This window comes from Hoplias malabaricus, chromosome 7 (genome assembly GCF_029633855.1).
Source record: "Hoplias malabaricus isolate fHopMal1 chromosome 7, fHopMal1.hap1, whole genome shotgun sequence".
NCBI lineage: Eukaryota > Metazoa > Chordata > Actinopteri > Characiformes > Erythrinidae > Hoplias > Hoplias malabaricus.
The window spans coordinates 37,028,015-37,041,668 of NC_089806.1; the positions used below are offsets into that span (position 1 = coordinate 37,028,015).

At 46.2% G+C, this 13,654-nt stretch overlaps 2 protein-coding genes across 3 annotated transcripts; both read left to right on the plus strand.

Annotated features, from left to right (window-relative positions):
- The first annotated feature begins 24 nt into the window (after positions 1 to 24).
- On the plus strand, positions 25 to 8,621 carry drc1 (dynein regulatory complex subunit 1 homolog (Chlamydomonas)). 2 transcript variants are annotated; one of them, XM_066677364.1, is made up of 17 exons: positions 25 to 281; positions 634 to 721; positions 861 to 973; positions 1,074 to 1,257; positions 1,494 to 1,631; positions 1,883 to 1,969; positions 2,121 to 2,243; positions 2,557 to 2,696; positions 3,846 to 3,980; positions 5,402 to 5,765; positions 5,989 to 6,078; positions 6,198 to 6,275; positions 6,398 to 6,510; positions 7,176 to 7,328; positions 7,487 to 7,589; positions 7,791 to 7,875; positions 7,996 to 8,621. In XM_066677364.1, exons 1-16 carry the CDS (start codon positions 154 to 156, stop codon positions 7,869 to 7,871), a joined length of 2,118 nt encoding a protein of 705 aa, XP_066533461.1. In that variant the 5' UTR covers positions 25 to 153; the 3' UTR covers positions 7,872 to 7,875; positions 7,996 to 8,621. The 2 variants fall into 2 exon arrangements, with proteins under 2 accessions (XP_066533461.1, XP_066533462.1); XM_066677365.1 differs by having other exon boundaries at positions 147 to 281; positions 634 to 692.
- A 262-nt stretch (positions 8,622 to 8,883) lies between these two features.
- On the plus strand, positions 8,884 to 13,451 carry kcnf1a (potassium voltage-gated channel, subfamily F, member 1a). The gene has a single exon (XM_066677319.1). The coding sequence runs from the start codon at positions 9,796 to 9,798 to the stop codon at positions 11,224 to 11,226; it is 1,431 nt and encodes a 476-aa protein (XP_066533416.1). The 5' UTR covers positions 8,884 to 9,795; the 3' UTR covers positions 11,227 to 13,451.
- The last annotated feature ends 203 nt before the right edge of the window (positions 13,452 to 13,654 follow it).

Below are 13,654 nucleotides of genomic sequence, written 5' to 3' on the forward strand. Positions count from 1 at the left end.
CGTGTGCAACATGGCGACCCCGTATCCCAGCAACGGCAAAGACAATAGTGTGGAGAGGCTGTAGAGGAAAATTCTGTCGAGGACAAAACGAGCTGCAAAACACTGGCTGCCCCAATTTACGGTAATAAATAAATAAACAAATAAACTGTCAAAATGATTCCAGCGGGAGTTTTGAGAGATAAAACCGGCGGAGGAGGACCCTCTGTTGAGTCCGAAAACCCCGAGGAGCGAATTGAAGCCCGGTGCTTACGAATAGCTGCAAGAAACGAGGCAAAAAGACGGTGAGTTTACTTTATTAGTTTATTTAACTGACTTCAACGGTTTAAGATTTTGTGGCCACAATGTGTTCGTGTGTTTTCATGATATTAACTGGAACAACAACTTTATAAATCTGTATAAAGGTCCCCTTAATGCCAGTTAACGTCAATTACAAACGTATATCACAGTTAAACATAAATAAGTAGGGTTTTTTAATCATCTGAACATGACTATTAATACATTACGTTTTTATTTTTCAGGATATGACATATCTCTACCTGAACTTACAGATTTACATGATTGACCTTTTCTGTTTATTTAAAGTTATTATTTCTTCCTTAGATTAACTCTTTTAATACTTGATTTTCCTTCAAGACAAGAACTTGGAGATGATTCCCAGGAGACGGAGGATATTAAAGAAGAAGCTCGTACAAGTGAGATACAAGTGGAGCAAAGTGAAAAAGTAATAGTGATATAACTGTCCACTATATTAACCTCAGTACTTCTGTGAAGCTGTTTTATACAGACCACTTTTTAACCATAAAGGCTTTGCTTGAATTCCTGCATGTATCTGCTATATTCTGCATCTGTCCCCTCTGCAGCGACTGATTAAATTACAAACCGATGGCACAGAGTTGGTGACTAACATCCTGGTGGCAGCAGATGCCAGAGAGTCAAAGAGGAGAGCAGAGCTGGAGGAAGCCCGCAGATTAAGGTCTACCAATATACACACACAAAGACATATAACAGCTCATATAACACTCATTTCGTTTATTGTTACCCCATGGTCACACACTTGTGCTGATGCTCTGCAGGATTGAGAAGCTGGAAAATGAGGCGAAATCCAGCTTGGAGAAGTTTGAGGAGATCACACGAAAGTGGACCGTGGCCAAAGCAAAGGAGATTCCACAGGACCTGAGAGATGCTCTCGGTGGTCAGCAGCAGCTCTGTGCTGTACTGATTGAGAACAAAAACAAACTCATCGGTGAACTGCAGCAGGTGAACACATATGAGCAGGCGACATATTTCCTCTTTCCTTTTCAAGACCTGATTATGTAGGAGCATCTGGGAAAAATAAGGCACAGTGTAAGGATTAAATAAAATAGTCCTGTCTATAATAGTCCTGATGGGGGCTTTTGTCTGGAGGCTATATATAATATATATAGGATATACTGTATGTGAGACCTCATTGTCAGACAAGTTATAAAAATATAGGTGTATACCTGTGTGTGCAGGAGCTGAAAATAAGCGATGATCGCTATGTGAAAGACCTGAAGAAGCAGGCAGAAGATGTGGACCTCATGATTGAGAGGATGCAGAACCAGGTCACTTCTCTGATTAAGTCCTACAGAGAGGAGCTGGACCAAATCGAGGTGTGGTACTGCCCTCTGCTGCCCACAGTCCAACAACACAAACAGCCACCACTCAGTTTTATCCATACATTTAGTAACTTGGCTTACATCTAAAACAGGGTATACATTCATAATATTCTGTAATTTTTATTGAGCAATTTTTGCTTTTCAAATTAGCGATTGCAATCTTTTCAATGATAGTTTAGTTTATTCATATACAACACGCATCAAATCTAGTTATACAGCTCACCTTGTTTTTTTATGGCATACAGAATTCATTTGATGATGAGCAGAAGACATTGCTCACAGGTATCAGAGAGGAATGGAAGCAGCAGAGGAAAGAACGAAGCGACAAAGAGGTAAACGGGTGAAAGAGGACAAAGGCTTTAAGCTTTTAATTGTCATTAACAGTCTTTGTGACGGGATTGTTTGAGAAAATCCTGGAGATTTAAACAAAATTGCCCAGCCCTTTGTGTGTGTGTGTGTGTTTGTGTGTGTGTGTGTGAGCAGCTAGATCACCTGCTGCAGAGGATGAAGCAGGTGGAGGAGTATGAAGTTCTGCTGCAGCGGCTGAGAGTGGAGGATACAGTAGAGTACAACATGATTAAATTCAAAATGGAGACCGATGTACAGGTGCACTACACTACACTTCAGTACCACTGCTACAGAACAGGATACTTAATACAGGGTGGGCCATTTATATGGATACACCTTAATACAATGGGAATGGTTAGTGATATTAACTTCCTGTTTGTGGCACATTAGTATATGGGAGGGGGGAAACATTTCAAGATGGGTGGTAACCATTTTGAAGTTGGCCATTTTGAATCCAACTTTTGTTTTTTCAATGGGAAGAGGGTCATGTGACACAAATGCTGAAGGATATATGATATCTAAAGAGCTAAATTGTCTTAGATTTACTGTGTATTCTTTTGTTCGTGTCTAGACCCTACAACAACAGCTGCAGCAGATGAAGGCAACCAACCATCTTAATCAAGAGAAGCTAGAATACACCTACCAGGTGCTGAAGAAATGTGATGAGGAGAACACCATCACTAAATCACAGCAGAAGAGAAAGATCACAAGGTGCTGTTACAGTTAGCATTCTCCTAAGCACTTCCAGAATGTGTCAGAATTGCTCTGGCTTGAAGTGTTAACGCATATAGCAAATTTTTTCATGCTTAAATGCACCATCCGCTATTATTCCCCAGTAATTCTTCTACAGATTATAAATGACAATTCATTATATTGACATTCGTAGCCTGGATGTATCAGAGATTCTGTAGTGACCCTATTATAAACATGGTTAACCTGCTCTATGGATCTTAAACTGGTTCATTCTGGGACTACAAAGCAATTTAAAACTTTTTTATGGGAGATGTCCATCCATTCATCCATTATCTGTAACCGCTTATCCAATTTAGGGTCGCGGGGGGTCCAGAGCCTACCTGGAATCATCGGGCGCAAGGCGGGAATACACCCTGGAGGGGTCGCCAGTCCTTCACAGGGCAACACAGACACACACACATTCACTCACACACTCACACCTACGGCCGCTTTCGAGTCACCAATCCACCTGCAACGTGTGTTTTTGGACTGTGGGAGGAAACCGGAGTACCCGGAGGAAACCCACGCAGACACGGGGAGAACACACCAACTCCTCACAGACAGTCACCCGGAGCGGGAATCGAACCCACAACCTCCAGGCCCCTGGAGCTGTGTGACTGCGACACTACCTGCTGCGCCACCATGCCGCCCTATGAGAGATGTATTTTTGTAAATTAAAAACTTTGTTTGGAGGCGGCACGGTGGTGCAGCAGGTAGGTGTCGCAGTCACACAACCTCCAGGGACCTGGGTTCGAATCACGCTATGGTTGACTGTCTGTGAGGAGTGTGGTGTGTTCTCCCTGTGTCTGTGTGGGTTTCCTCCGGGTGCTCCGTTTTCCTCCCACAGTCCAAAAACACACACTGGTAGGTGGATTGGCGACTCAAAAGTGTCCGTACGTGTGAGTGAATGTGTGTGTGTGTGTTGCCCTGTGAAGGACTGGCGCCCCCTCCAGGGTGTATTCCTGCCTTGCGCCCAATGATTCCAGGTAGGCTCTGGACCCACCGCGACCCTGAACTGGATAAGCGCTTACAGATAATGAATGGAAGGATGGAAACTTTGTTTGCTAAATTTTGGTGTAAATATCACTGACTGTTGCTTTAATTTAGAGTTCTGTCTATTCTTTCTAGATTACAGGATGCTGTCAACAACTTGAAGATAAAATGTGCCAGTCAGGAGACCCAGTCTCACGAGGAGAACCAGTCACTGACTGATGACTACAAGCGTGTCCTGCAGCAATATAAAGACATGCAGAAAAAAATCAGGTAAACACAAATTAATGAAATCACCAGACATGTGTTTTGTGTTTTCTAAGTAATGTTGATCAGTAATGTCCCATACACAACCCTCTGTGTACCTTTTCCTAATAACTGTTGTTGTGTTTAGAGTTTTAGGTCAAACACTAGGTAAAAAAAACAAACAATATCTTAGGTTTCAGGCAACAAAAAGAGTGGGTCCAGAGCCTACCTGGAATCATTGGGCGCAAGGCAGGAACACACCCTGGAGGGGGCGCCAGTGCTTCACAGGACAACACACACACACACATTCACTCACACCTATGGACACTTTTGAGTCGCCAATCCACCTACAAACGTGTGTTTTTGGACTGTGGGAAGAAACCAGAGCACCCAGAGGAACCCCACGCAGACACAGGGAGAACACACCACACTCCTCACAGACAGTCACCCGGAGGAACCCCACGCAGACACAGGGAAACACACCACACTCCTCACAGACAGTCACCTGGAGGAAACCCACACGGACACTGGGAGAACACACCACACTCCTCACAGACAGTCACCTGGAGGAAACCCACGCGGACACAGGGAGAACACACCACACTCCTCACAGACAGTCACCTGGAGGAAACCCACACGGACACAGGGAGAACACACCACACTCCTCACAGACAGTCACCTGGAAGAAACCCACGCAGACACAGGGAGAACACACCACACTCCTCACAGACAGTCACCTTGAGGAAACCCACACGGACACAGGGAGAACACACCAATCTTCTCACACACAGTCACCTGGAGGAAACCCACACAGACACAGGGAGAACCCACCACACTCCTCACAGACAGTCACCTGGAGGAAACCCACGCGGACACAGGGAGAACACACCACACTCCTCACAGACAGTCACCTGGAGGAAACCCACACGGACACAGGGAGAACACACCACACTCCTCACAGACAGTCACCCGGAGGAAACCCACGCAGACACAGAGAGAACACACCACACTCCTCACAGACAGTCACCCGGAGGAAACCCACGCAGACACAGGGAGATCACACCAATCTCCTAACAGACAGTCACCTGGAGCGGGACTCGAACCCACAACCTCCAGGTCCCTGGAGCTGTGTGACTGCGACACCTACCTGCTGCGCCACCATGCCGCCCGATGTAGCAATATTCCATGTTAATAAATATATCATTCATTCATTCATTCATTATCTGTAAGCACTTATCCAGTTCAGGGTCGCGGTGGGTTCAGAGCCTACCTGGAATCATTGGGCGCAAGGCAGGAATACACCCTGGAGGGGGCATAAATATATCACTGTCTTTTAACTCATGTACATTTATTAAGTTATGGTTCTTTCCCAAACTACAGTGTGCTCTACCCTTACATAATTTCATGCTCAGTGTTGCAATTAAATGTGTGTGTGTGTTTGTGTGAAGGCATTTTGCAGCAGTTGATGCAAAGCGATTCAAGGAGGTGTGGCTAATGAACGAGGCAGAGGCCAAAACTCTGGTGCAAAGGGCTCTGGAAACAGATCGACTGATCCATGAGCAGCAGCTGGGCCTGGACTGGGTCTCTCCTCCGCTGCCCTTCATGGAGCACTCTGGTCCCATCCAGCCACAGCTCCAAGCCCAGAAGTCAGCACAACTGGTTGCGGCACAAGCTTTTGGAGGAATGGACGAGCAGGGAGAGACAGAAGGAGAGAGAGAGGGAAGCACACATGAGGGCTCTACAGGACCAGAGGGCACAGGAGTGGACCGTAAGACTGTGAAGAGACTGCTGCAGTTGCTATGCGATGAGACGGTGAGGAGTGTGTTTGTTTGCTTTGTGTATGTGAGGTGAAACACTGTATGCTGCAATGGCCAGAAGCCACTGTTTTGTAGTTTATTTCTAGTCAAAACAGAAATGATGTCCAGGTTTTGTTTTCTTTTTTCCCCCGACTCTGAAAACAAATTACTTGAGACTTAGTTTTTTGAGGGTGGTGTGACAATGTTCTGTCTGTTCTGTTTTGTTTTTTGTCTCTTAGGGCTTTCTAATAGAGAGTAAGCTCCTGAAGCTGCTGTCTCCTCTGGAGAAGAACGAGAAGTCTCTTATGAAACTGGACTCCATCTTTTCCGTGAGTAATGCCAAGCTGCTGCTTCCTCAGAGTTACACCTTCACTTAGAACTCATGGTTAAAGGCCACTACCAAGTTCAAAACTATTCCGAACACTTAATGTCTTGCATCTGATTTCAGGCAATGGGGATTGAGAATGAAGAGGACGTTTATAAAATGGCAGAGTTCTTTATGAAATATAAAAAGCAGAAGAATCAGGCAAGTGTGAGAAGATCTATTTGCTGGATTTAGTACTAACTCACTGTTAATATATTGTTTTGTGATCTCATCTAGTTATATACTGTATAGTCTAATTTTTGTCCTCAACTGTTGTTTTCTAGGAGGACATTTCAGTGAGTAATGAAGAAACGGCTGAGAATGATTCTGATCTTATCCACCCAAACGAGGTCCTGGGAGCTCTACGAGCCTTCACAGCCCAGTACTGCAGGTCTAAGTATGTGACTGTGAAAGACGTGCTTGTTTTAGACCTGGATGATGAAATGTTGTAATCAAACTTTTGTATTATTAATAAAGCTGGTGCCATGCAATTTGTGGTTATTAGACAGGGTTAGGGCAGCACGGTGGTGCAGCAGGTAGGTGTCACAGTCACAGAGCTCCAGGGACCTGGAGGTTGTGGGTTCGAGTCCCCCTCTGGGTGACTGTCTGTGAGGAGTGTGGTGTGCTCTCCCTGTGTCCGCGTGGGTTTCCTCCGGGTGACTGTCTGTGAGGAGTGTGGTGTGCTCTCCCTGTGTCCGCGTGGGTTTCCTCCGGGTGACTGTCTGTGAGGAGTGTGGTGTGTTCTCTCTGTGTCTGCGTGGGTTTCCTCCGGGTGACTGTCTGTGAGGAGTGTGGTGTGTTCTCTCTGTGTCTGCGTGGGTTTCCTCCGGGTGACTGTCTGTGAGGAGTGTGGTGTGTTCTCCCTGTGTCCGCGTGGGTTTCCTCCGAGTGACTGTCTGTGAGGAGTGTGGTGTGTTCTCCCTGTGTCTGTGTGGGTTTTTATCTTAATGTCATATAATGTGTTATATCCCACCATGTGGGAAATGCATATAATTAAAGGCACGCACTAGTGTACACCTATGTGAGCAGCATTTAACCTCGACTCTAATTGCTGTGTGACAGAGTTGGCCACTCCTGGCAGCAGAGCAGTGTGCTGGCACTGGAGGAGAGAGACGACTCTCAGGACGCTGCGTACTGGGAGAGCTTCGCTGACGTCATCCCAGAGTCCAAACTCAAAGTGTGGAATGCTCTGGAAGCTGCTCTCAAGAAGTACCAGTGAGTCAGAAAATCTCTTCTGAGTGTCTGATAAAACCTGCCAATTCCAGTGAAATCACATCAAATCCAGAGACCATTATTTCTAGTTATTTTCACTGAGTTTTAAAAGATTTCAATGTTGTTGCTGTCTTGTTTAATGAATAGAAGTCTTTTCACAGTACGGTGCTGACAGAGAGATCCAAGCTTCTGACTGATACACAGCGTCTCAAACAGCAAAACTCAGAGCTCAAGACGCTCCTGCATCAGTATCTCAACTCAAAGGTGTGTGTTTATCCATGGTACCAGCTCTTGTGATTTGAACTTGTACCTACAAAACCCTACGACAAATAACAATGCTCACTTTGTCAACTGTCCTCTGTGTGAGATTTGTAAAAGACATTGTTTGATGCGTGTAAGACAATATATGAGTGTCAGATGCATTGTTTGCTGGACTTTCTCTAAATCAGCGCTGTTTCCCGATAGATCAATACTGAACTGGAGATTCCACCCACACGGTTGATGCAGATGACTTCTTCACCAGATCAGAAGAATAAAACTCACTAAATGTGTAAGACTTTGTATGTGTGGAAATCATATATATATTTGTTTAAGCTGAAGTTCTCTGTATTGTAATCACAGTGTATCGAATGATCTGCATGATCCAGGTGTCTCTTTTTGTTCCTGGCAGATGTCTGGTATGCTGCATTAAGAGGGTGTCTGCTGTATAAAGGATATAAAACTGGGCTGAACCCAATCCTGTGTGTGTTTGTCGTGCATGAAGTCAGCTTGAGAAACGGAGTAGCAGAGCAGGGAAACTAACAAGGCTAGTATTGGAAATTTCCACTGTTTGCTTTGCACCGTCGGCCGCTAGAGGGAGACACTTCCACGTGTTAAAACATCTCAGTAACGAAATATAAACAGTCAACACAGATACTGGATTGTCTCTGCTCTTTTATGTTGAAGAGTAACACTTTAAAAAAAGAAGCAGTGTGAATATTTACAGTAAATAATAGTATATGCCACAAAGTTTGTGAAATAATGTACATCCAACGTTTCTTATGAAATGAAGGGGATGTCTGTCCCCATATCCTGCAGTAGCCCCTATTCTCCTTGAAGTATTTAAAACTAGATATTATAACATTTCAATTGGGATTGGATTGTATTCAGCCACAAGAACATCAATAAAGGCAGACAAACACCACTCCAACTCATGCCAAACACATTGGATGTTGCTCCAAACACAGTTTAACTCATCCACAGCTCAGTACACCCCTCTAGCTGACACTTGGTATTGAGTATGGTGACATTAGGCTTATGTACAGCTGCTTCAGAGGGCAGACTTACACTTCATACACTTCTGTGAAGACTGCACAGTGGAACTATGGAGCTTGGTACACAATTTAATGTCTGTCTTCACAAAGGGGGGCTACTGTGATTAAAAGGAGTGTCTACAAAATATTCGACATGTATACAGAGTAAACAAATCTGCCAAAACCTTAAAATGGCCTTGTTGTTTCTACACTTATTGTCTATTTCATCACCTCCAGTGACCATATAACAATTTTGCATTTCTACAATTACAGACAGTTGTCCGTCTGTTGCTCTGCGTAGATTGTTAGTCCTCTTTCATCGTGTTATTCACTTATCGAGACCCCCACAGAACCACCACAGGTACGGCATTATTTGGCTTAGTGGGTCATTCTCACTGCTGCAGTGGCACTGACGTGGTGGTGGTTTGTTATTGTGTTTTGGGCTGGTACAAGTGGATCAGACATAGCAGTGCTTGTAGAGTTTTTAAAGCCCTCTGAGTCACTGCTGGCCTGAGAATAGTTCGCCTGCTAAAAATAACCAGCCAACAGCGTCCTGTGTCCACTGATGTAGGACTAGAGGACGACCAACACAAACCGTACTGGTTCTGACTTTACATCTACAAGGTGGACCTATCGTGTGTCTGATCCATTAGTATCAGCTACACCACCACCCCTTCAGTGTCACTGCAGGTCTGAGAATGATCCACCACCCGAATCGTACCTGCTCTGTGGGGGTGCTAGTCATTGAGGATAATGGTGAAAGGGGGGTAAATAAGTATGCACAGCAACAGGTGGACTACAGTCTGTAATTTCAGAACTACAAAGTGCTCCTTTATTAGGAGTGGAGGTGATAAAATGGGCAGTGAGTGTAGAAACAAGGAGTTTGCTTTAATGTTTGGCTGATCGAGTATGTAGCATTATAATGCTAACAGCTTAATACTGTGGGGGAAAATGGCCTGATCTCATTGGACCGCAAAACTTGTTGCTCCTCCCCCTGTTCTCTCTCACTTCGTGGCCAGTCCACTGCCTCTGACACTTTCCTTTCAAGCTCTTCATCATCGTCATCCTCATCATGGATAGACCCCCGTATTTCTCCAGCAACGCTCCTCTGCCCCTCAGCTATTTCTCGGCGGCTGAGCGCTGATAGTCCGTGGACAGTCCGGGCGCGCGGGGTGGAGATGTGGGCTCCGCTGAGGACTCGTTACGCGGCGGACTGGAGCGGCTCCGAGGCGAGCGAGGACGCGGAGCTGGTCGTGAACGTAGGCGGCGTGAAGCAGACGCTGCACGCAGACGCGCTCAAGCGCCTGCCCGACACGCGCCTGGGTGAACTGGCCGCGCGCTCTCCGGACGAAGCGGCAGAGCTGTGCGACGACTACGACCCCGCGAGCGGCGAGTTCTTCTTCGACCGGGACCCGGACGCTTTCCGCTGCATCGTGGAGGCGTACTACTACGGCGAGGTGCACATGAGGCGGGGCACGTGCCCTGTGTGCTTCATGCAGGAGATGGACTTCTGGCGCGTGGACGCCGAGTTCCTGGACGAGTGCTGCCAGGGCTGCGTGAGCGAGGCGCGCGACGAGCTGGAGGAGATCGATGAGAAAGTGCGGGCGATGCTCGCGCGCACGGAGGGAGAGGAAGAAGGAGGAGGAGGAGGGAGCGTGTGGTCCCGGTGTCGAGCGTTCCTCTGGCGGCTGATGGAGAAGCCCGAGTCGTCGCTGGGCGCGCGCGTAGTGGCCTGGGCCTCCTTCCTATTCGTCATGCTTTCGTCGGCGGCCATGTGCGCGGGAACCGTGCCCGAGTTGCACGCGTGCTGCGACGGCGCGCTCGAGCTCGTGGAGACGGTGTGCATGGCGTGGTTCACGGCGGAGTACGTGCTGCGTCTGGCGGCGGCGCCTGACCGCGCACGCTTCGTTCTCTCCTTCATGAACGTGGTGGACGTACTGGCCATCGTGCCCTTCTACCTGCTTCTGGCGCTGGCGCACGTGGGCGCGCGCGAGCTGGCCGACGCGCAGCAGTGCGTGCAGGCGCTGCGCGTGCTGCGCGTGGCGCGCGTGCTGAAGCTGGCGCGGCACTCGTCGGGGCTGCGCACGCTCACGCACGCGCTGGGCAGCAGCGCCAAGGAGCTGGGGCTACTCCTCACCTACATGGGAGTGGGCATTTTCCTGTTCGCCGCGCTCGCCTACACCGTGGAGCGCGGACACCCGGAGACCATGTTCACGAGCGTGCCGCAGTCCTTCTGGTGGGCGGTTATCACCATGACGACGGTGGGCTACGGCGACGTTTATCCCAAGACCACCCTGGGTCGCTGCAACGCCGCGGTCAGCTTCCTGTGCGGCGTGGTCGCCATCGCGCTGCCCATCCACCCCATCATCAACAACTTCGTCACCTTCTACAACAAGCAGCGCGCTCTCGAGAGCGCCGCCAAGCACCAGATCCAGCTTCTGGCCCTGCGCTCCAGAGAAGAGGAGAGAGAAGGGGGAGGGGGGGACGAGGAGGTGGTGGAGGAGGAGGAAGTGTCTCAGGGGGCCAGGGGTCGTGGGCCAGAGCATGTCTCTCACAGCTGCACACACATCCCCTTACTCCAGGACCCCTCCCAGAGCTGCTCAGCTTAACGTGCCAACTGTGGCCCTGGCATGTGGGCACTTTGGATAGATACAGGCCCCCACAGTGACTCATAGAAAGCTGCACAGTCAAACCTTTCCTCTCCTACAGCTGTTTGTTGGAACATTGCTGTGTGGATCTGATGGCACTCACCTGTGAGAATATTAATGAGGTCAGTGACTGATGTAGGATGATTAAAAACAATAATATATAAAATAAACAGTATTTTCCCCTCAAAGTTACAGCTTTAAAATCACAGTGATGCTCCACTGACCTGTAACAGGGAGAACTCCGGGCTCAGCACAGGAGAAAATGCACTATGTAACTACTGGAGGAGGATGGCTATGATCAAGCCTTGTATGTGGTTTGTTCAGGTCCCTCAAGATGATTTTGTACATATTTTAATAAAATATCATTCCCTGGGTTCATACAATGTGTAATAAAATATTTGTGGATGTTTGTGAATTTCTTGCAACAAAGGAAAAAAAACAGCCTTAAAACTTCACTTAACCCTAAACCCATCCCCAAATTTAACCTTAAACCTAACTCTAAAGCTACAAAATGTTTAGAAGTTGTAGCATTTTTGCTGGTTTTACATTAACACTAACACAAATTAAATTAACACTAATCCTTTAACTTTAAGCATAACCCTAACCACAGTTCTAATCTCTAAAACATTAAAAACTGCAGTGTTTGGTGCTTATGTAATGCTAGGGCTAACACCTAAACCCCAACAGCTGTTTTTATGCTCAGACAGTTTACTGCACTGTGTCTGCAGCACTTCTTCAGGTCAATAGACAGTTGGAGTGTATGTAGTGAAACAGCACCACCAGTGGACTGGAGCTCACTTGGTGACCTTAAAATAATCGATGAATTTTAAGAAATAAATTGGAGCTCATACTGGGTTTGTTTGGGTTGAGAGAAGTTTTGGAGATGTGTAGCGTAGTTACCTCAAGTTCCGGCCACTTTAATTACAATATTGGAAATCTTAGCTAACTGTAAATAAATAGTTTATAGTACTTTACTCACTCAAATCAACATTTTTCAAGAGTCATATGTGTGTAGATTAAAGTCCAAGACTTGCTTGACTTTGAAAGAAATTATGGTTTTAGATAAAAACGCTTTTGTTTAAGTAGGTGCTAATGCTGCTAAGATTATTAGCGCCCCCTAACTTCGGCCACCTCCCCTGCTTGTGACAGTCAAATGAGACAGTTACTACCACATTCAGTGGTTTTGAGAGGTTCACAATGAGATTACGTTTGTCCTGTGTTGTTATCCGTACTCTACATGTAAGGACTACAGTGGCGGTAGATTTTCCCCTCAGAGAAATGGATGCTAACCACTAAGCTAACTTTTACACTGAGGTAAATATCTGTCGCAAAATGGAAATGTGTTGTGTTCCACATGCAGTTTTGCACACAAAGAATTACAACACTGTTAGAGACACTTAAATATTGTTTAGATATGTGATTTCTTGCAAGACTGATGTTTTAATGTCCTACTAAGGCTTGAACTTATGTTTTATTGTTTTACCCAATGCAATTGGTGAAGAGAGAGAGCGGAACTGCACCACATACGGCAGTGGCCGGAATTAGGGGACGGCAGGAATAGCTATTGAGTTTCAGTATTATTTTCTTATCAATGTTATCTTCATAGTTTCAGTGCGATTTTGATGTCAGACCTGTCGTGGGTACCTCTGGAGTAAAGTGATAAACTGCATTTTTTGCCAAACCATCCTTTGAACTCTATACGGTGCGTCCCAGAGGAGGAAGGCCTTTAAGTCTTGGTTCTTCTCAGTGTTTGTTTTTTTTTTTTTATGGGGCTGGGAATGTCTTTCTGTACGACTTCTCTGTGACAATGGCTGTTGTAAAAAGGTTGTATCTGTGTGAATAAAAAACTGAATTTGTATTTGAAACTTTGAATACACTGAACTGAACTGGAAGCATTTGGACAAGCAGCGCTTGAGGAATACACTTCTCCGTTTATACGCACTAACAGTGGACTGTATTTAACCTCCGAGAGCAACAAGGGCTTCAGACTGAGGATCGGGTTTTGCCTTTACACTCAAACTAATATAAATAGAATGGGTCCAGATCCAGGACCTCCACTCTGTCATGTGTTTATTATTTGTATTATGATCGCCCAGTCTTCAGCCCCCTGTGAGTTACTATAAGATTTCCATGTTCCTTTCAACACGGTTTTTCACTTTTCATTTTTCCACATCGTTAAACACATCATCTGCTATTTGAAGCTGAACTGAAAACAGACTCCGAATAAAATGTCTTTGCATTAAAATTGATCACAGTGGCTTTCTCCTGAAAAGATACCATATAAGAAACGTGCTCTTTGTTTGTTTCGTGGAGAAGTGACTTCTTGGTTATGTATCATTCAGTTAAAATAATGATTTCTGTGTCACAGTCGTGAATTGGTGCATTGTAT